Raw genomic sequence first — 21,805 nt, forward strand, 5'->3', positions numbered from 1 at the left:
CTTGAGTCCAATGTTGACCGCAAGGGGTCGTATCCCCATTTTCCCGGGCAATGCATTCTGCCATTTGGACCACTCTTGCGTGAGAAGGGGCCCGATTGGCGCGGTCTTCTTCGATAATCCATTCCGCAAGGTATCTCTCTTGAACAGGGGATAGATTCTGTGTAATCTGGGCGCTCTCTTTGCGAGTTGGACGGCCTGCGAGTCTACTCTGAAGTGTAGACCTTGGGATTTGATATAGCTCCGAAACCTTGCGCAAAGAGGGGATTTTCCGGGTCGGAAAATCATCTAGAGCACTTTGCAGAGCCTCTTCTGTATATTCAGGCATTTTGGCAAGAACAATAGTCCTTGCATTGATTGTTTCATTGATTCAAAACTATCTACAGATCTACGTACAACCCGATTTAGGGTGGCTGACAAGGGGGGTGGCCGACAAGGGGGTCTGCTGACTTAATATGGGGGATGAAGATCTATTTTGGGATTTCGGGGCTGCTGCCAGGAACAGTGGGGGGGGAGAGGCTGTGGTTTGTTGGATGTTGGTTGGTGTTGATTGGTCCAATTCTTCAAACATCCCATTTTCAACTTCTCGGCTTCTTCGACGGAAACACCAACTTCTCTTGACTTTTTAGTATCGAATCATCTTCCTATTTTGGATCAAGAGATGGATATGCCTGAATTGTTACCAACCCAGGAATAGAATTAAACCTTGAGCAGATCGAACACGGCCCCAATTTCTCGGATCATTCAACAGCCGAGATACAGGTTATGGCTGTACTTGCACTGCCTTTGTACGTTCTAGACTTTAATTAAAGATTAAAGTTTAAGCTCGGAAAATAAGCATACTTTGGCCCCATGTGGACTCTTATAGAGTGGCGCTGTCATACTACCGCCTGCTTATTTCTATCTTAGAATTCAGTGTCGAACATAGCACAAGCGCGGAGACGGCCTTGTGCCTGACGATCCGCCTGGTATAGTGAGATTGGATGACATCTCAGACAAGACAGTGAGCTATATAAGAGTGCTCTCTCTACGTCTAGATGGTTTGAATTCATTATCACTAAGTAGATCTACCAGATACAAGACATTCACCAGTCTTCTCTCACTCATCTACTCTTACAACTCTATAATCAGTCAATAATATGTCTTTTACCATCATTAAACTCCTCATCGCTGCACTTGCAGCTAGTGCGACTGCCGCTCCGCAACCAATCGGTCTTCGACAACCCCGTTCTGCCTCCGGAATCTCCCCTATCCCTCCAGCGCCTTCAGTCGACTTCACCAAGCTCCTAACACAACCAACTCTTGTCGATCGCTTCAAGCAACTTGTCACTCGGGACGGCAAACTTCTTCCTGAGGACGAACTACGTAGCGTCGTTTCTTTCGATTTTAACACTCCTCTACCTGCACCAGAAGGGAAGGGAGGTGCCGTCAACCTCGCCAATACCAAGAACTGGCCCATTCTCGCCGAATCGGGACTTGCTGTTACTGTTGGCTTCCTCGGTCCTTGTGGCATCAACACTCCTCATGTCCATCCACGAGCTACCGAACTTCTTACCGTCGCCAGTGGTAGTGAGGTAGACTTCGGTTATATCCTTGAGAACGGACTTGTCGATCCCGGTGAAAAATCGGAAATCGCTGGCAAACTTGGTCCACTTCAAGCCACTTTGTTTCCTATGGGTAGCATCCACTTTGAAGTCAATCCAACCTGTGATGATGCTACTTTCATTTCTGCCCTCAACAATGACGATCCCGGTGTATCTCAGGTTGCACAGAACTTTTTCGGTTTGGATGGCGAGACAATCGAGGCTGTTCTCGGTTTCCCGGAACAATTCGATGGAGACCGTATTGAAGAATTCCGCAGCAAGATTCCTGCCAATGTTGCCCGTGGCATTGAGCAATGTTTGGAGCACTGCAAGATTCCCAAGAGGAAGTAATGCCACCGTGTGAGAAGATCTTGATTTTTGGAGCATCATGTCCCTATTAGCGAGCATCGTCCCGGCGTTCCAATTTCGATGGGTTTTTGTTTATTTACCGAGTCATTTACAACTGTATTTACTAGAGTCCGGAGTCTAAGCTCTCTATTAAAATATCTTTTCAATTTTAGAGAATTCCGTCCACTTTTCTCATTTCTGTCCTGTGTACAACATTACAAGTCAGATTCTATGTAACTACGTACATATGAACTGACCAATATGGTAGTTAGAGGAAACCCGACAGAATTGGTAGGTGGCCGAGGCACGCCAAGGCTTTAAACCCTCACATAATATATCCTGTCTGCTCTGCTCAGTACAACGACCCGCAGTGCCATCGTCTTCATTTCAACGACAGGCAGTTGATCAATGCTCAATATTACCACTTTCTATGTCAACGCCTCCATCTTCCACCTCGCACTCATTGTCGCGTAAATTCTGTACCAGGTCCACGAAGTGTGCTGGACTACACTATGACTATACCTTGGATCGTGGCCGGCCTTGCCAGGTACTTCCTCCTGAACTCGTTGGAACCACCTTGTCAAAATCATCGCTCAAGAAAGCATCACCTCAAGACTGAAACAGAGTCCGCTCTCTACTTGACGATCATGGCCATTCTCAGAGGCCGCAAGTTTCCACGTGGGCCAGCATCTGTTCCCAACTATGGTGCCCAGAGTCACCCTCCCCCCCTCCGGATCACAACAGATGAAGATGGTACGGAGATCGTCGAGGAAATGCCGCTGGCATCCTCTAATGAACCTTCTCGGCCGTACGAGGACTTCAAATCCCACTTCCTTGGACACGTTTATCCATCGATTGACTCGCTCCGGATCCGATGGCCCGTTTTTGGTGAACTGAGCGACATTCTAGTTGTTGACGACGCTACGGATCCTTTTGCCCCAACTAAGCCCTTCCAGCTCCCCGATAGCAGCCTACATCCGGTCGCAAACCCTCGTGTTTCAGATATTAGCTCCATCAAAGTTGGCATCGACTGCCTTGGCGAATTAAGTTCTTACACTTTCAGAGAATGTGAATGCGAAGATATTGAGAATGACGATGGAACTGTTCAGAAAGATTGCCATTGTGGGATATATTACCGCAAGCCTGATCCTGTTCTGGTTGTTGGAGATAACGAGGGGAGCGCTATCGCGATGGAAAATCTCATCCTCACACTATGTCACAGAATATCTGTGTTTCTTGGCGTTTCCCCACGGCTTCATTCCGCATTCGATTCTATACCCCTATTCTTTCCCTTTTTAGGGAAAAGATCACCATTGTAAACCATATAAAATAGCTGCAGGAACAGCCTGTTTTCGTAGGATCCGGCTTTTCAGGATCAAGTTGAATCTATCTACGCTCTTTTGGAATCTAACGGAGTTTTCCCACCGTGTCGCTGCATTAATCACCTGATTGAGCGAAACCGCTATTTATCTCACACATTACACCCATATATAAATTCGTTCAAGGACGACATTCTCCGGGCAAAATCATATTATTCCCCCTCTCCGCTGCCACCGGATACGCAGTTTTTGCGACATCAGCCTTTCCCGGGCCTTTTGTATATTTTATCGAGGACTATGGGCCGGAGGATAACCAATTTATATGGGAAAAGAATGCTCATATGGCTGCTAATTTGAGAAACACTTCTATGGCATCAAGGAGATAGGACACTGTGGTCCTAAATAAGGGACATAGATCAAGCAGCGTAATTCTGCATGGGAAGAACGGGGTGGGATTCATTTTTGTCTGTGTCATTGCTCACTCATTTTGTTAGGTATTCTAGTTAATAATAGTAAAAGAGACGACAGCAAGTTGACCGCTGTTTTTGGTGGCTCCCTCTGTCGCAAGATGCCCCTGTTGGTTTCTACTGCCCTCTACCCCTGGGCTAGGCCTAATTAGGACTCCTCAGTCTTCTCCTAGTTATGTATTTAAGTTATCTTCATCTGGCTTACTGGCTAGACCACCTTTTCTAGGCAATGGGAATCGTTAATACCAATTTGCGTTATGACTACAGTAACTGAGCTTCAGGCCTTCAGCAGCGATCGTGCTTAATCATCACCCCGGCGAAATGCGACACGTGCAGTCGCGGACCAACGCCAAGATCTACGATATCAACAACCCCGCGCATCGGCTATCCGTACATGTACCGATGAAGCGCCCTCTTAGCGGGAGTCGTCAAGACTCCTGGTAACAAGGTTGCTAAGGCTCACAGAATTTTAGCAGTCTCTTTTGTATACCGTACAGTATGTCGGTGGCGGACTATGTTATCCCAGTACCTAGGTCGAAGACCGCAGCCCAAACTTTTTCATTCTGTATCTCCTTAAGTCAGAGTTCTATTCCATTTGGCAGACATAAGACGACGTTGTCATGTCAGGCAAAGGCGACACTGCCTCGCATCAAAGCACCACTCGGAGTTGCGAATACTGTCGCACCCGCAAGGTGCGATGTGATACGCAGAGGCCATCATGTGGATCATGTTTCCGCCAGAATCGCAAATGCGTCTATGTGTTTCAACCGCGAAAAGCAAGGTTGGATCTTCACTCATTTATCCAACTCTCTTGGTTTCTTCCTGACTTGTGCCGTAGACCCACGCTGGCGATGCTAGAGGAGCTACGGACGGAGAATGCAAGATTGTGTGCCATGATCCAGAGAATGGGAGGGATGAGATCCCCTGATGCGGGTAGCAACGTCGCCGATGCTTTACAGGCGGATGACAGCCAATCACTAATCCAGCAGCAACAGCGACAGCAACAAGTGTCTCATCCCGCATCAGGTGAGCTCGAGGTAGCCAGCAGTGTCATTGGGGAAGTGCAACCATCTGCATCTCAGAATCAAGCCGACTCTGGAGGAATATCTCATGAACTGTTCGACTCAACAGATCGCAGCAATGATGCGAGCATGCCCGGCGAAGCAAGGACCAACGAAGGTGGACCAGCGACCGTGGAGTCAACGCCGGACGTGTCCCCATACCTATGGACAGACGAAAAAGGAAAGGTCAACGCTTTTGGGCCTTCATCGGCGCTCCAATCCCGACCGAACACCGCCCGCCAGGAGGATCGGGTAGTCTCGGTCCATATGCAAAACGCACTCCTAGCAAATGCCGTCATATCACGACAGAACGAGCACAAACTGAGAGAGCTGGTTTCGCTAGACGGCGTGCCGATCGACCTTGCAATCCACTTACTAGATCTCCACTGGAACCGGCAGCACCATACGTTTCTCTTGACGTACAGACCGGCGATCATGCGGGATATACTACGCGGTGGCCGTTTCGCGTCCAAGTTGCTCATCAATGCCATCTTTGCCTGCGCAAGCAAGTTTTCACAGCGAGCGGCTGTCATGGACGATCCTCAAAATCCCAGCACTGCCGGAGGCCGCTTCTTCCGCCGATGCGACGAGCTGATGGAGGAGAAGCAGCTCCTGCTAACCCCAAGCATCCCAACCATAGCCGGCCTGCTTCTTTTGGGCTCCTCCTATATCGCCAAGGGGTCAACATCCAAGGGCTGGATGCTTACGGGATCAGCACTACGCATGATATTCGACCTTGGCCTGCATCTGGACCACAAGATCACAGACGAAAATGCGGAAGAAGTTGAAATGTATCGACGAGTCTTTTGGGGCGCCTTCATCTGTGACAAACTGCAGAGCCTCTATCTGGGACGGCCGGTGGGCATTCGGCTCCGCGATGCATATGTTTCCCATGAGCTTAACGACCATCTAGAGGAGAACGAGCTCTGGGCCCCATATATTGACCCTTCAATTCCTGAAGACCGCCTGCGGTTGGGTTCCGCTCCGCAGGGCCTCATCTATTCAGTATCCTACTTTCAGCAAATCTGCCTTCTCTTCAAAATCGTCGACCGGATTATCGACATCTTCTATGTCGTGGGAGCAACTCCAGCTGAGGCTCAGGCGAGTCTCAAGGGAATTGATAACGCTCTCGAGAAGTGGGAGGCCGACCTCCCCGGATTTATCCGGCTCGATCCTATATCCGCCACTCTCGAAGGTGGTCGCATACCGGCGCCCAACATGCTGGCTCTACACATACTCTACCACGCTGTTATAATTCTCCTGCACCGGCCGCTGGTCGCTGAAGGGCACCTGAACTGGGCAACCACTGTACCTGCGACATCTTGGAAGCGGTGCTCTGTCGCCGCGCGAAACATCACCAGTCTTGCCATCGCGTACCAATCTCGGTATACGCTGCGCGCCGCCCCATACCTCATCGCCTACGGTCTTTACGTGGCCAGCACGATCCACGTACGCAACACTGCGGCCGCGCCGAACCCGACCGGCGATCACTCCGTCTTGCTGGCATGGAGTCTGCGCTGCCTACGGGACCTTTCCGTTCCTAATCCCGGGGTATCGCATCTTACTTCCATCATCGAAAAGCTCATGGTCACCAAGGGTGTAGAAATAGCTGCTGATCCTACCAGTGGCCCAGAAGCTGCACCAAATGCTGCGAGTGAGCATATTGCCGGATTGCATTGCGAGTACGCATCGGCGGTTCGGTTTGATTCTGGCGTGCAGTCGACGAGCTTATCCATAGGAGAAGCGGAGTTTGATTGGAGTAACTGGCATGAGTCGTTTGAAGATGATGTGCTGTTTGGGTTCATGGGCTGGCAATCATATCAGCTAGGCGATTCGGCCCCTCAACCCATGGGTGGCACGACTTCATGTTTGGACCCATTTGAGTCCCCAGTGATGCAATAAATGCAGGTTCGTCCATGGTTCTAAAGCACCGTATATAACGTTTGCCTTGTGATGCACCGAAGGAACTCAAGGTGAAAGCCAAGTAGTTGAAGTCACCTCCAGAAGTTTTACCATATAGAACAGGAAGACTAGTCAGGCCGCATGAACAAAGAACCAGCCGTTAGCTGTAAGCATATTTTTATCCAACATTATGCAGAATGAGTAATTGGTGAGATCTAGGCGGTCACGTATTTCCAACATTCAAGCATGCTTGGATGACAAATTGGAAAGATTGGGAATAGGGGTGGAACCATGTATTATCGCAGAACGGCGCTGTACTCTATTAAATATACTTCTCAGTGATAGTAAAGTTAATCAAAGCCCGACAGTGATACTCTTGACATTCGTATAATCCTCCACACCAAACTTGGATCCCTCCCTGCCAATACCGCTCTCCTTGATACCACCAAAGGGCTGCTCGCAGGCGCTGATGAGCCCAACGCGAACACCCACCATACCAGTATCCAAAGCCTCGGCGACTCTCCATAGCCTGGAAATGTTTTCCGTGTAAAAGTATGCAGCAAGCCCGCTCTGGTACGTGTTGGCCAACTTGAGAACCTCCTCCTCGGTGTCAAACGGCACCAGTGGAGCCACCGGTCCAAACGTCTCCTCACTACCGAACTTCATCGTGTCCGGTTTCGCGTCGAGCAGGATCGTTGGGACGTAAAAATTCGGCCCGAGGTCTTCTTTAATGAAGCCCCCGTTGAACAACTTTGCCCCGTTGGAAACGGCATCCTCGACGTGCTGCTGGACTTTGGTGACGCCCTTGGGCGAGTACAGAGGGCCGAAGTTGACTTTGGAGTCCCAAACCGAGCCGTAGATAAACGTCGTTTCTAGCGAGGCTTTCAGCTTTTGGGCGAAGTTTTCAATAATGGAACGATGGACGAAAATGCGGTTCGCGCATACACATGTCTGGCCGGACGATCGAAACTTGGATGCGATCAAACCTAAATGGTTACCATATGGCGTGAAGAAGGTATGGACGACATTTACCGTCGACTGCCTTTTGAATATCCGCATCCTCAAAGACGATAAAGGGCGCGTTGCCACCAAGTTCCATGCTCGTCTTCTTCAATGTCTTGGCACATTCGGCATTCAAGAATTTGCCTACCGCTGTGGAACCGGTGAAGCTCAGATGGCGAACAAAGATGCTCTCGCACATCTCTGCTCCGATTGATGCCGCTCCAGAGATATCGCCAGTCACCACGTTCAGAGTACCAGGCGGATATCCGTCGCCCACTCGCTCAAAGAGCTTTGCAATGGCAATCGCGCACATTGGCGTCTCCGGTGCTGGCTTCAGCACAACGGTACAACCCGCGGCAATCGCCGCGCCCACCTTGCGTAGAATCATAGCAACAGGTGAGTTCCAAGGTGTAATGGCTGCTACAACGCCTTGCGGCTCGCGAGTGGTAAAGATGCGGTTGTCACCCTTCGCCGCAGGGATGGTCTCACCATAAAGGCGCTCGACTTCGCCCTGGAACCATTCAAGAAAGCTGATTCCATAGTCGACGGTGACGAGCGATTCCGCGATGGGTTTGCCTAGCTCCAGGGTACAAATGGCTGCCAGATCATCGCGGTTAGCACGGATGATGTCAGTCCATTTTCTAAGGAGCTCTTTGCGTTTGCGAGCAGTGAACTTCTTATATGTCTGGAAGGCGGATTGTGCAGCGTCAATTGCACCTCGAACTTCTTCACGAGAAAGGTTCGCGACCTGGAAGACGGGTTGATTGTCCACGGGGTCTATGTACCGAATACTTTAGTCAGCATACGAGTGCAAGGGGTGAACCTAATTACCGAATACGGAACAAGTGCTGCTATTCTTGGCGGATACCCATTGGCCTCCAACGTAGGCTCGTGCGTCCAACAGTGAGGGATCTTTGAACTACAATGCTGTCAGATAAGGTAGTTCTCTTACAACGAGTAGTGATGGTGTTTACCTGGTAAGGGACAGGCTTGGAAAGGATTTCGATGCCTGAAACTGCTGCCATGTTTGAAGATATTAGACTTGGTGATGGGTAGATTGATAGTAATGAAACACGATGAGATTTTTCAGCAAACTCGAATCTTACCGGGTCGGGCTAACTAATGACTCTACAGTAACAGCAGCACTGCAGAGTGATTAAAAAGGGCGACCAGCAAAAATAGCCGGCACGCCTGAACGGAGCCACTGCGATGCAGTCGTATTGAGCAAGAGTGCGAGGCGAGGCTAGCGGCCAGCGGGCCAGCGTGGAGCCGGGGGCGGAGGATGATCCTCCGCAAGTGGATAGCCTAGGGAAACTGTTCCGACCAGTTCTAGTCATCCCTGGATCATCACGAACAACATCAGATATGTCCGACTTGATCCAAGCCCGACCAACTCTCCCAACCATCGGAGACGTCATAACCCATTGCTCGTACTTCAGTACTCGGAGTGAAGGATAGTCTTTGCCGAATTTTGATCGTCATCTACGTCATGGTTCATATGGAATCAAGGCCGAGAGAACTATAAATCATGCCATCTACATACATATTGTAGTTCCAGAAAGAAGCATAAAAAAGCTTTTTATTACAACAGACAAACTCCTCTCTATGTTTCGATACATCCAATTGATCATCGCAATCATGGTTGCACCTCTTTCTAGCGTCCTGGCCGTGCCAGGAACCGCCGTGAATTTACATCGTCTCGAAGCAGGTTTTCTTTATCTCCCAATGGACCTATTCGTTCAGGGGTCCGCTCCAGATGACATCCGCCGGGTCCCTTCGATGTCCTGGTTGATTGAGCACCAGGTCACAAAACGGAAAGTGGTTTTCGATTTGGGTATCAGGAGGGATATTGAAAACTATCCACCCACAGTCTACGAAAGACTGCAGACTGTCGTCAAGACGGAGGTGCCTCAGGATGTCTTTGAAAGCCTCAATAAACTTCACATCGACCCGCAGAACGATGTTGATACTGTTATCATTTCACATCTGCATTACGATCACGTTGGAGACCCATCGAAATTTGGGCCAAACGTCACTTTTCTGCTTGGACCAGGCGCAGAAGAATTGATTCTCGGCCCAAAAACTTATCCAACCGACCCAGAATCTAATTACGATTCGAACCTGATACCCCAAGGGAACAAGCTTTCCTTCCTACCGGTGCCCTCAACCGACACCAGCGGGTTCTGGGAGCCGTTAGGGCCATTTCCGCAAACGCACGACTTCTTCGGCGACAAGTCGCTCTTCATCATTAACGCGCCAGGTCACTGCATCGGTCACCTTAATGCTCTCGTCAGAGTGGATAATCAGAAGTGGCTCTATTTGGCTGCCGATACTACTCACAATGCCAGAATTCTGCATGGCACGGCACAGACTGCAATATACACAGACGAAGCCACGGGTCTCCGCTGCAAGTCCGCTCACAGTGACTTAGAGGCAGCCGAAGCACACTTGCAGCGGGTTCAGGAGTTTGCGCGGGAAACGGGAGTGGAGATTATCCTGGCCCATGATGCGGATTGGTATGAAGCAAACTTGAAAAATTATTGATTGTACTCGGTCAAATGAAGGACTTTGGATGAACAATGGACAACAGAGGAATCCCGACTTATGATGCGCGTTGGTATGACGCGAAGTTGAACAGACAATAGTTGAACGCGCTATGGATATAGGAAATTGAAACTTCTTTACACTTTAGCTAGGGCAATGATCTGTTCATGCATCTATACCCTTCTCAGTGTGTTAATCCGAGCGCCAGACTTCGGCCAGTTGCCCAGCTCCCTGGTGCTCGTGTTTTACGTACTCGATGAGCTGCCCACGCTTACATGTCACACTGATGGTCGTTATATTGCGCTTATCGGCACACTGCATGTTTCCGGGCCTTGCTCCACAGTTCAAAGGATCATGACCGGCCGGTCATATCAGCCGCGGGCACTATTATCTCCCAGGCCCGATGTGGATCTTTCGGAGACAAAATGTCCGCTCCGCAGCCAGTATCAGCAACCACCACTTTCATGCTCATGTTTGCTTTGACTCTTTTATCCCTTTGCTCCGTACTAGAGTAGTAGTCGGATCCAAGTGGAGCCGTCCAGTCCTTGTCTCATCGCGACGACTTCCATAAATGCAGCGCAGCATCCAAAGATACTGCAGACATGGCATTCCAATCACGACCCTCCCCAATGACTTGAATCAAACTGATAGTTTCAAATCCAATCGAAGACTCCAGAAACTTGGTCATCAGCTCTAGAATGGGCCGCTTGCAAGGAAAGGTTGCCCTCATTACTGGTGCAGGCTCTGGCTTTGGCGAAGCCATTGCCAAGTTCTACTCCAGGGAGGGCGCTCATGTCCTCATTGCGGACATTGCCACCGAGAACGGCGAGCGGGTCACAAATGGAATCAACTCGGACCGCAGCGGTGAGCAAGGCGAGGCCATATTCGTGCAGTTCGACTGCACTAAGAGCGAGGCATGGAAGGAGGGCCTCAAGATTGCTCAAGACAAGTTCGGCAAGCTCGATATCGTCGTCAATAACGCCGGCACGACGTACAACAAGAAGCCTAGCACCGAGGTAACGGAGGCGGAGTTTGATAAGCTGGTCATGGTCAACACGAAGAGCATATATCACAGCGTCGTCACTGTCATGCCGTATTTTGCGGAGCGGAAGCAGGGTGTTTTCCTTAATACCTCCTCTGTCGCTGGCATGAAAGTGCGACCGGGACAAGTTTTCTACGGAGGCACTAAGGGCTTCCTCAACACAGTAAGCAACAATTTCTTCCAGTCCTCCAACTCCGCTAACCATGAACCACTAGGTCACTCAAGGATTGGCCGCCGAATGGGGTCCGCACGGCGTTCGCGTCAACTCCATTTGCCCGCTACGAAGCCCCACTGGATTGCTGGAGAAGTTCTCAGGGGTTCCCGACACGGCAGAGGAGCGCGAGAGGTTCGCGCAGACCGTTCCCTTGAGACGGATGGGCGATGCCGATAGCATTGCGCATGCGGCTGTCTATCTTGCGAGCGACGAGGCCAACTTCGTGTCCGGTGTCAACTTTCCAGTTGACGGAGGAAGATTGGCAGCTTAAGTCAATCCAATTGATTCATGGATTACTGTAAATATGTTGAATCCCGCTTGTTGTAAAGATATCATGAGTATGACTAGTTATATGTGTGTGCCTGTGGCTTAGTTAATATCATGCATCCACGGTTAGCGCCTTTTATCGAAGCGGATGTATACAGGATGAGTGATAACGCCTAGGCCTACAGTCATTCTGGAAGGAGCGTGCACTATAGTATTGTGAAAGGAGACCTTGAAGTGTTAGACTTGACAAATGCAATCTTCATAACGTGGTGCTGATTTATTTCGGACCGCGGCTACACGTTGTCCATAGATACTTGATTGATCTAGCCAGAAGTTGCCGCTCACACCAGGTATAAATGGAGCCATAATATGACTTAATATTGCAAACACATGACTAGACGTTGATTCATTGTTTAGCTCTATTGTTGAATCCGCTTCAGATACTCTATTGACTGCCTCCGTGATACAACCACATCTCGTAAGCAACATATTACAACCTTGCTGGAAGAAAAGTACTCTGGCTGGCCCTTTCTGCTGCTGCTTTTCCTGCCCGGCGTCCAAACACAGCTCCAGAGGTGAGACCACTGCCTCCTGGGTAGTTGTCGTAGAATAGACCTCCCAGCATTTCTCCAGCGCAGTACAGGCCTGGGACAACAGTGTTGGTTGCCGCTGAAATGACGCCAGCCGTTTCTGGGTCGACCGCAAGACCGCCAAATGTGAACGTGACACCGCAAGTGACCTTGACCGCTAGAAACGGACCCTGAGTGAGCGACAAAGCCCAGTTGGACTTGGCAAGCGGAAGGCGTTGCTTGCTGGACTGTGTCGACAGACCGTCTCTGATAGGTGGATCCCACTTGAGGTCGGGATTTTCAGCCCTGAAGGCTTCGACAGCATTATTATAGGTCCGAATGGTTTCGAGAAACTTGTCCGGGTTCCTGAGGCCTTTTTCGGCGCACTTGCGCGCCAACTCCTCAATCGTCTGGCCCACAATCCTCTCCACACGCTCGTCACGGTACTCCTCATCACGGAGCCACGGGGTGGTTTGCGCGTCCCAAACCTGAAAGGCGGCATTATCGGGTTGTGCAAGAATAGCTTTTCCGAAAATGGCGTAAGTATAGTTGCGGAGATCGACGCCTTCATCGACAAAGCGCTCGCCGTGAGTGTTAAGCATCAAGCCAAGTGGATATCCTGATTTGGTGAATTCATTTGAGATTTGACGATCTCCTGCATGAGCTGGAGCGTTGGCATCCCATGCGACAGAGTGGCAGCCAGACCAGTTGCCGACCTGCTTCGCGTGGGCATCGCGCATGGCCAATTCCAGGACTGCGCCGGTATTGTACGGCGTGCCACGCACTTTGGCAATGTCCCAGTTGGGACCCAGGTACTGCGCCCTCATCCTCGGGTTGGCTTCGAAACCTCCAGCGGCTAAAATGACGGACCCGGTGCTGATCTCCCGCTCCAGGCCATTCGACGCCTGTACTACGACAAACCTGACAGCACCGGTTTTGTGGTCGAGGACGAGACGCTTGGCTGGGGTGGAGAAGAGGACCTTAATGCCGAGTGCACGGGCGGCCCTGAGATGATCTTGAATGAGGCCTTTCCCGCCGTCCTGTGTCTTGAGCGACATGCCGCCCCAGAACTTGAATCTACCGTCGACTTCGTATGCTTGACGGTTGAACGAGAGCTGGAATCGGACACCATTCTTGGCTAGCCACTTGACTGCGTCGTTGGACTCGTTGATAAGAAGATTGGCGAGTTTTGGATCTGAGCGACCGTTGCAGATTCGATCAATGTCGGCATTGAAGTCGGCCGTCGTATAAGGTTGCATGTCAATCTTTTTCGCTGTGGCCTCGTCGACATTGTTTACAATTGGAAGTAGGTCTTGCAAGCCATGGTAGACAGTTCTGAAAGCTCCCGCGGTAAAGTATGAGTTGCCTCCAGCCCAGTTCTCAGGACACGCGTCGATGAGTAGGACACGCTTGGCTCCAGACTCTGCTGCCGATATGGCACTGCAGAATCCAGCGTTGCCGCCTCCAATGACCAGAACATCAACATCTGGCGATGCAGGTAGATCGAGACCGTCGTCTGCTTGTGGTGTCATGAGGAATGTTTGGAGATTCGGAGTTGGTATGAATGGATGGTAAGATTATTGTGACTGACCCTATACAGTTTGGATTAAGTGGTAATGTCTTCCACAGCGGATGGCTTACGCTTCTTTCACTTTCTCTTTTTATCCAGTCGCGGATCTTCCTCTTGGTGGAGAGCTGATATCGCGACGCGACCCAAGAGCTACTCAGTAGGACCAGAGCCATACTCGGGCTCTGAAGCCCCGTGGGCTTTCGTGCAGCATGATGCCACAACGGAAGGTGACCACCCGGGCAGACTCATTTCGTCCGACCTTATGGAGCAAAATCCAAAGACTACCGTATTTGGCCATTGGGGTGCGGAACAGGGGAGATCATACTGGATCTCATTCGTTGATCGCCGATAAGATTTTTGCCAGTATCCAAACTCAAGACTGCGACGGAGGGAGACCGTCCGACCTGGCGCCACAAGTGGGAGTGGACTGCTGCCGATGGCTTTTGGTCAACAGGAACCCTGCGTCATTTCCGAAGTGCAGTGCCAGGGATACCTGGGTCCATGTGCCGCCAGGAAATGGCGGCAAACCCCTTCAAAAAAAAAGAGGTGGATGTCTCAGGAGAGTAATGGAAAACGCGTTACTTAGGCACGTTAGGTAGTTAGTTAAAAGTTAGGAGTAATTAAGGCAAGTCGAGATCCTTGACCGATATAGTCATGTGATATATGGATAATGCCCCTCCTCTCTCCTGGATCTTCCCAGCTTAATTGGAGTCACCTACTCTAATTACCCAAACTTTGCGCAGCGCTCCTACGACCATATCTTGACTTACACTGTGACGTCCTTTGGGTTGTTTGGTCTTGTCTTCCTATCTTTCCAGTTGTACTACCGAAACTCGTATCACAATCTAGGTCCTCAGGTTTTCGGCATTGCCATCTCTAAACGACTTGGCCTCAATGGCTCGATCCAAGCCTGCTCCAATGTAAGATTTTGATTAACGACCAATAAGAAGTGGTTACAGTGAGGTGCATTCAATATAACATCTACACCCACACCATTTTGTATTCTTGTATGAACCGCTAGACTTCTAGCGGATATGCGATCAGTATCACTGTATCAGAGTATAGCTAAGTACTCTAACGTCTCCAGCGGTGCCGACGTTGGAGAAGTTGGTAACTGTGCAGCTTACCTCCAGGCATACATGAATCGAAGCTTAATTTATCCGGGTGTGGGGTGTCCGAACGTCATCCCTTCATCTACAACTCTTCTAGATGGGAACTTGTGAGTCGTGCACTGAAGTCCTGCATCAAGGGGGTTGAACCATTGAATGCTACCACCACGAATGGCATTGCGGCTCGCACTAGGAAATTCCATCGCTGGGTATAGCCGCATTCCAAATTGTTGTGGGAGATTCATAAACCATTCAGCAGGCGGTAAATTACTTTGTGAGGATAAAACGACTTCATTCTGTGTTGTCTGGGCCGCTTAGTGTTCGGTATGCCGACAGCCAGGGTAGCAAGTACGGATATACAAATACGAGAAACTATATAACATTTGTATTAAACATCGAAAACCAAGGTCAGTAGAGTATTTCTATGAGTGCGTCCTAATCTAAGCAGATTTGTATGGGATATAAATAATGGCAGCATACCGGTAATCTCGAAGCAAGTTTATCCCATTGTTTCTACCACAGTACGATAATTTGAGGACACCTGTTGAAGATGAAGTTGACTGCTTACCTAGCCGGCCTTCTGGCAACCACTATTTTAGCGCAGAATTCATGCCGGAATGCTGTATGTCATTACCAATGCCCATTTACTTGGAGAGTCCACTCTTCTCACTAGAATCCAGGCGACTGGTTTGACTGGCGTGTGCACCACCACGCAGCACTGTGCGAACGGCCTCAATTCACCCTTGCGAGGATACTACACGAATGGTGATTGTCCAAATGGTATGGCGATCTATCCTCGTTCAGTGAAGACCCAGAGGCAGGCAGTCCTCTGGCTCATCGAGGCGGCCATGCTGACGAGATGACATAGACCCAGCCAATATCAAATGCTGCTTCGTTGTCGGATGTTCTGTCCCGAAGGTAGTTGGGTATGGGTTCTGCAGGAATACTGGAGAGGGATGTAAGAATCCCCGTGGGTTCACTAGCGGACGATGCCCAGGTCCGTCGAATGTTAAATGCTGTTGAAGCAGCAGATCGATATGGATGTATGGAGTGAACCGAATATATTCTTGACTGAGCCGAAATCGTTCCGCTTGTGGATCTCTAGTTGTGTTGAGGGTAGGCTTTGAAACGCCTATGTAGCAATCAAAGTTGACTCTTGTCTGAATGATCTGAATGACTCAAAATAAAAGGAGTCCATGTATCTACTGCGCTTGAATTTTGAGAAGCCGATGCTTGGTAACCATACTTAATATTAGATAGTAGGAGTGAAGATGGCAGGAGTGGATTCTGGAGATGGCGGGAAATATCACTATGTCATACCCAGATAAGTTCAACCCCCTGTCAAGTAGCCAACCACTCGAGTAGCCAGTATCACCACCTCTATCACCATCTCTCTAACCGCGATATCTCCACCACCGTACAATATCATGATACCAAACTCGGAAGACCCGGTCCAACAGGCTATTGATGCCTTACAGACCGGTCAATGCAAATCACAAAACGAAGCTGCGGCGCTATTCAAGGTCAACCGACGCACCCTTCAAACCCGCCTAAAAGGCCGCCTACCACGCGTAGTAGCTCAACAATCTCGCCAACGCCTTACACCGGACCAAGAATCCTTTTTAGTCGACTGGATACTTGAAAATGACGCTCAAGGATTCCCCCCTACTCACGCACGGCTTCGCGAAATGGCATCTCGAGTTCTACGCCTCCAAGGAGACTCAACGCCCCTCGGGAAGAACTGGGTAACGCGTTTCCTACACCGTAATCCACGCGTTGCGACCTGTATCGGGCGTAGTCTTGATGTTGCCCGACGTCAGGCTGCAACTAAGGATACAATCGACGCGTTCTACACGTATTTTCACCAAGTTCAAACTCAGTACGATGTCCACCCCTCTGATACCTGGAATATGGATGAGGTTGGCATAGGACTAGGGATTTGCGCTAATTCTACGGTTATCGCAGACTCGCAGAAGTCAACGGCCTATATCACTAGTCCTATGGGCCGCGAATGGATTAGTATCGTTGAAACTGTCTCCGCGACCGGCCAGTACATCAGACCAGCGATTATACAGAAAGGCGCCACGTTACAGTCTTCTTGGTTCCCTGAACAACCTCCAGACTTCCATTATACGGTATCAGAGAACGGCTGGACTTCAAATCAACACGCGTTGGTTTGGCTCCGTACGGTTTTCCTGCCTGAAACCGCTACACAGCGGCAGTACCGGATTCTGCTAATGGACGGGCACGGTAGTCACGCAACCATCGATTTCTTGTACGAATGCAAGATAAACAACGTAATCGTGGTCTTCCTACCTGCACATACCTCCCATATCCTTCAACCTCTGGATCTCGCCTGTTTTTCGCCTCTAAAACGCTTTTACAAGACCCTCCTCCGCCAAAGCGCGTATATCGACGAGGCCCTACCGATTAAACGACGGAGATTCATTGTCCTCTATGCAGAGGCACGTCAGGCACGCCTAACCGACCGTACAATCAGATCTGGGTGGAAGGCTGCAGGACTTGTGCCGCTTGACCGGTCAAAGGGCCTCAGTAACCGCTTCGTTGTACCGTCACCGCCTACCGTAACCGCACCACCAATTCCACCACCAAACACGCCTCCACGCACCCCCATACCAGTCCCCTCCGTTCTCCAGACGACGCCCTACAAGCCAAAACAGGTACAGAGTGCATTACGCGTTCTTAGCAAGAATACACGCGTGGCAAAGACGACGAAGTCGTATATAGAGAAGGCAGCCAAGGCGATCGGAGTGCTACAGGCGCGTCAGGCCTCATCAGATCTGAAAATCGCGGGCTTACAGGCACGCCTTGATGCTGCTACAGCACCAAAACGTAAAAAGAAAGTTCAGATAGATCTTAATCAGAGGTTTGCGCAAGTTCGGGAGATCAAATTGGCACAAGAAGCTGTACGAGCGGTAGAGGAAGATTACCAACGAAGACATCCAATTTCGGAGGCCAAATCTACATCAGAGTCTCTCCAAGCTGTATCTTTTGAATCATGCTGTATAGATTTCCAAATATAATATGTTTTAGTAGAGATATTGCTGTCTGACCGATGGAGGTTGAGATGGTGATACTGGCTACTCGAGTGGTTGGCTACTTGACAGGGGGTTGAACTTACCCTAGACAATCTGATGGCGCCATACCTGCTTTGGTGAAGCGCTCCGCTAGAAGACCAGTAAAAACTAGCCGATATTCAAACGTGGAGAGGGCTGAGATGGACTAAAAAGTGTCCGAAATTCGGAAGATCCAGGCCTGAAACGATGTTGCGATCGCGTTGTATCTTCCATAGGACGGAATAAAAGTCCTCTCGCCACCAGCTGGGTATCGTCCTTCACTCAACTCAAAATGTCCGAAGAAGTCGCATCTACATACGACGGTATCTCTCTTTCCCCTAGAAGCAAAGATGCCAATTTCTAACGAGCAAATATCTAGGTGCTGTCCGTATCGCCGTCATTGGCGGCACAGGTCTCCAACAACTCCCCCACTTCACCCGCGTCGCATCCATCGAGACCACCACGCCATGGGGAACTCCCTCCTCTCCGATCACCATTCTCCACCATCCTTCTCCCTCCAACGGCGAGCCGATTCCGATCGCATTTATCTCGCGGCACGGCCTACACCATGAACTGGCGCCCCACGAAGTCCCCGCGCGCGCGAACATCGCCGCGCTACGGAAGCTCGGCGTGCGAACCATCATCGCCTTCAGCGCCGTCGGAAGCTTGCAGGAAGAGTTCAAGCCCCGCGACTTCCTCGTGCCGGACCAGGTGATCGATCGCACCAAGGGGATCCGACCGTTTACGTTCTTCGAAGGGGGCATGGTGGGACATGTTGGCTTTGCGGACCCGTTCGACGAGAGCTTAGCGAAGGTGGTCAGGAAATGCGGACATACCTTGCAAGGAGACGGGGTAGTGCTTCATGACCGCGGGACGTTGATCTGCATGGGTGAGTGCTGTGCGACGCCATTCGATTGAAGGCATTATGCTGATTCTACTGTAGAGGGACCGCAATTCTCGACTCGAGCGGAAAGCAACCTCTACCGATCATGGGGCGCTCATGTCATCAACATGTCCGCGCTTCCCGAAGCGAAGCTCGCCAAAGAGGCTGAGATCGGATATGTTATGATCTGCATGGCGACAGACTACGATTGCTGGCGAGGCCACGAGGACGTCAATGTTGAGATGGTCATGGCCCACATGAGGGCGAACTCCACGAACGCGAGGCACTTCGTCAGCGCGGTCCTCGACGAGCTCTCGAAATCCGAGCACACAGATCTGGTCGCAGCCAAGCATCTGGAGGGTATGATGAAGGGAGCTGGTAGCATCACGGCGAAGGAAGGGCGGAAATTTGACGCTGCAGAGAAACTTGGCTGGCTATTTCCAGGATACTTTGACTGAGCCAGTGGGTAGTTTCGCCCTCCCAGCAAAGTGCGGTAAGTGGCAGCATAGTCAACACGGCATTGCAGTCTTTGATTTGCAAATTCAACATCGGTAGGTTTTTGCCGCTTGGAAATAGACTAGAGAAATGATGTGTCCATGCTCCTTCGTTGCTCTTTCAGCCTTGTGTCAATTTGGTCCATTATCTTTCACTTTCATTGCGCACCCTGTCCAGTCGTCCACGAGAATGAGTTACGCCGATTACAATTTGCTAGTCGATTGGTATCTGATCTATGTATCCTTAAGTCAAGACCTCACGCCAGGAACGCATGTCTGAAGGGAGAGAAAACGAGGTCATACGTTCGTATTCCCAATCGTCACACTCTTGATGTTCTGGTATTCCGCCAGACCATAGTGCGACCCCTCCCTACCATAACCGCTCTCCTTGATTCCACCGAAGGGAGCCTCTGCGGCGCTGATCTTGCCGGTGTTGACCCCGATCATGCCGCACTCTAGCCTCCTCGCAACCCTCATCACGCGGCCGACGTCTTTCGAGAAAAAGTATCCCGCGAGGCCAAACTCAGTGTCGTTGGCCAGCTTCACGGCATCGTCCTCGTTGTCGAATGTGAAGATCGGAGCAAGAGGTCCGAAGGTTTCATCGTAGGCGACTAGCATCTCGCGGGTGACGCCAGACAGCACAGTGGGTTCATGGAAGAACCCGGGGTGGTCGGGAGCGGCTCCGCCAAACTCGAGCTTAGCGCCTTTGGAAACTGCATCTTTAATGTGCTCCTTGACTTTGTCGACCCCGCCGCGGTTGACAAGGGGGCCTTGTGTGGTGGACGGATCCATACCCGGGCCCAACTTCAGTGCGGCCACCTTTTCAACAAGCTTGGCCGTGAACGCAGGGGCAATGCCCTTCTGAACGATGAGACGATTGGCACTGAGAAACGGTTAGTTATGAGAAGCATTACAACCACCGAAAATACCACGCACCAGACACAGGTCTGACCCGTGCATCGGAACTTGCAGAACATGGCACCCTCCACAGCAAGGTCAACATCCGCGTCATCAAAGACGATGAACGGAGCGTTTCCACCCAGCTCAAGACTGCACTTCTTCAAAGTGTCAGCAGCCAGCTTCGCGAGCATCTTGCCCACTCCGGTCGAACCCGTAAAGCTAATCTTCTTCACGATCGGGTTCGTGCAGAGTTCCGTTGCCGCCTGCCGATCCTTCGTCGGACAGACCTGGAGACATTTCGGAGGGATCCCCGCCTCCACGGCCAGTTTCGTGAGCGCCAGGCAAGTGAAGGGCGTCTCCGACGGCGGCTTGATGACGACGGCGCAGCCCGCCGCGAACGCGGGCGCGATCTTCCGGGTGATCATGGCGGCAGGGAAGTTCCACGGCGTGATGATTCCACAAACTCCTACCGGCTCCTTGAAGGTCATGAGCGTGGTATGGGGCGTTTGCGAGGGAATCGTCTCGCCATACGCTCGGGTACCTTCTTCGGAGAACCAGCTAATGAAGCTGGCGGCATAGGCGACTTCCCCCTTGGCTTCGGCGAAGGTTTTGCCGTTCTCGAGACACAGAATTTGGGCGATGTCGTCCTGGTTGGCCATGATCAGGTTGTACCACGTTCGCAGCGCCGCACCCCGCTGGAGAGCGGTGGTGGAGAGCCAATATTCCCGCTGCGCGACATCGGCGCTAGAAATGGCTTTCTTGAAGTCTTCAAGGTCACAGTTGGCGACTTCGCCAAGAACTGTCTCAGAGGAGGGTTCTAAGGATTTATCAGCACCAGATCGGAGATGTAGCTCCAGGTGGAAAACCCACCATAGACCGGAAATTTCTTGGACTTGCTGACCCATTCACCGTCAATGAAAGCATCTTGGACGAAGAGGCTGGAATCCTTCAACTGCATGCAATTAATAGTCAGTGCCTTTTCCCTGCCAATGAGTTGGAACACACTCACGTTGAGCGTCCGGACGCTGTCGCCATTGGCATCTCCGTTTGTCAGCCCCATGTTTGTGTGGGTAATCCTTTTTCTTCAGGGTCGTCGGGCCGTGATCCCAGTTGGCTTATCTCTCGCGCGATGCCGCTTTTCACGTCGTCTTGGAGGTTCAAGTTCGAAGGAACACCCGCCCATCTCGCCGGGGAATTGGCCCGCCATATATATCACTCAGCGGCGTCCACCGGTCCACGCCATACGTCGTCGCAGGGAAGTCCATTCTTAGCCTGCGGGGCAGCTTTCTCGTTCCCCGCTTCCATGATGCTATAGTCTATAGCTGATTCGCTAGATCCATGATTCCGGGGTGAAGCGTCGAATATCTTTAATATCACATTTGTTCGACACCCTCTTCACGGAATTTCGATGGGGGGGCAGGATTCCATCCTTTGGCCCGATTTCGAGGCTATTACCT

General features: G+C 50.8%; 10 protein-coding genes across 10 annotated transcripts; 6 read left to right on the forward strand and 4 right to left on the reverse strand.

Moving 5' to 3' along the window:
* Nucleotides 1-115: 115 nt before the first annotated feature.
* On the reverse strand, nt 116-325 carry P152DRAFT_403719 (uncharacterized protein; the record flags this gene model as incomplete). Its single annotated transcript, XM_033676718.1, has 1 exon — nt 116-325. A coding segment is annotated over one exon (210 nt), but the record flags the coding sequence as incomplete, so codon positions are not given.
* Nucleotides 326-988: 663 nt separating this feature from the next.
* On the forward strand, nt 989-2,015 carry P152DRAFT_461647 (RmlC-like cupin). Its single transcript, XM_033680168.1, has one exon. The coding sequence runs from the start codon at nt 1,137-1,139 to the stop codon at nt 1,929-1,931; it is 795 nt and encodes a 264-aa protein (XP_033530853.1). The 5' UTR covers nt 989-1,136; the 3' UTR covers nt 1,932-2,015.
* Nucleotides 2,016-2,295: 280 nt separating this feature from the next.
* On the forward strand, nt 2,296-3,289 carry P152DRAFT_461648 (uncharacterized protein). The gene has a single exon (XM_033680169.1). It carries the CDS (start codon nt 2,441-2,443, stop codon nt 3,245-3,247), a length of 807 nt encoding a protein of 268 aa, XP_033530854.1. The 5' UTR covers nt 2,296-2,440; the 3' UTR covers nt 3,248-3,289.
* Nucleotides 3,290-4,124: 835 nt separating this feature from the next.
* Nucleotides 4,125-6,839, forward strand: P152DRAFT_461649 (uncharacterized protein). The gene is made up of 2 exons (XM_033680170.1): nt 4,125-4,495; nt 4,553-6,839. The coding sequence occupies exons 1-2, from the start codon at nt 4,335-4,337 to the stop codon at nt 6,675-6,677; spliced, it is 2,286 nt and encodes a 761-aa protein (XP_033530855.1). The 5' UTR covers nt 4,125-4,334; the 3' UTR covers nt 6,678-6,839.
* Nucleotides 6,840-6,989: 150 nt separating this feature from the next.
* On the reverse strand, nt 6,990-8,837 carry P152DRAFT_442110 (aldehyde dehydrogenase). Its single transcript, XM_033677729.1, has 4 exons — nt 8,654-8,837; nt 8,511-8,598; nt 7,710-8,456; nt 6,990-7,663 (listed from the first exon to the last, which is right to left on the reverse strand). Exons 1-4 carry the CDS (start codon nt 8,702-8,704, stop codon nt 7,032-7,034), a joined length of 1,518 nt encoding a protein of 505 aa, XP_033530856.1. The 5' UTR covers nt 8,705-8,837; the 3' UTR covers nt 6,990-7,031.
* Nucleotides 8,838-9,045: 208 nt separating this feature from the next.
* On the forward strand, nt 9,046-10,367 carry P152DRAFT_461651 (Metallo-hydrolase/oxidoreductase). The gene has a single exon (XM_033680171.1). The coding sequence runs from the start codon at nt 9,405-9,407 to the stop codon at nt 10,221-10,223; it is 819 nt and encodes a 272-aa protein (XP_033530857.1). The 5' UTR covers nt 9,046-9,404; the 3' UTR covers nt 10,224-10,367.
* Nucleotides 10,368-10,883: 516 nt separating this feature from the next.
* P152DRAFT_494785 (putative alcohol dehydrogenase) lies at nt 10,884-11,811 on the forward strand. Its single transcript, XM_033682226.1, has 2 exons — nt 10,884-11,428; nt 11,481-11,811. Exons 1-2 carry the CDS (start codon nt 10,922-10,924, stop codon nt 11,748-11,750), a joined length of 777 nt encoding a protein of 258 aa, XP_033530858.1. The 5' UTR covers nt 10,884-10,921; the 3' UTR covers nt 11,751-11,811.
* A 279-nt stretch (nt 11,812-12,090) lies between these two features.
* On the reverse strand, nt 12,091-13,970 carry P152DRAFT_166129 (FAD/NAD(P)-binding domain-containing protein). Its single transcript, XM_033674047.1, has one exon. It carries the CDS (start codon nt 13,845-13,847, stop codon nt 12,237-12,239), a length of 1,611 nt encoding a protein of 536 aa, XP_033530859.1. The 5' UTR covers nt 13,848-13,970; the 3' UTR covers nt 12,091-12,236.
* Nucleotides 13,971-18,219: 4,249 nt separating this feature from the next.
* P152DRAFT_166234 (Methylthioadenosine phosphorylase) lies at nt 18,220-19,653 on the forward strand. Its single transcript, XM_033674049.1, has 3 exons — nt 18,220-18,394; nt 18,451-18,960; nt 19,015-19,653. Exons 1-3 carry the CDS (start codon nt 18,364-18,366, stop codon nt 19,410-19,412), a joined length of 939 nt encoding a protein of 312 aa, XP_033530860.1. The 5' UTR covers nt 18,220-18,363; the 3' UTR covers nt 19,413-19,653.
* P152DRAFT_494798 (aldehyde dehydrogenase) lies at nt 19,430-21,306 on the reverse strand (the record flags this gene model as incomplete). Its single annotated transcript, XM_033682227.1, has 3 exons — nt 19,430-20,331; nt 20,385-21,165; nt 21,219-21,306. 3 exons carry the CDS (start codon nt 21,304-21,306, stop codon nt 19,746-19,748), a joined length of 1,455 nt encoding a protein of 484 aa, XP_033530861.1. The 3' UTR covers nt 19,430-19,745.
* Between the last annotated feature and the right edge of the window lie 499 nt (nt 21,307-21,805).

Source organism: Eremomyces bilateralis (assembly GCF_010015585.1).
Source record: "Eremomyces bilateralis CBS 781.70 unplaced genomic scaffold P152scaffold_26, whole genome shotgun sequence".
Classification (NCBI taxonomy): domain Eukaryota; kingdom Fungi; phylum Ascomycota; class Dothideomycetes; order Eremomycetales; family Eremomycetaceae; genus Eremomyces; species Eremomyces bilateralis.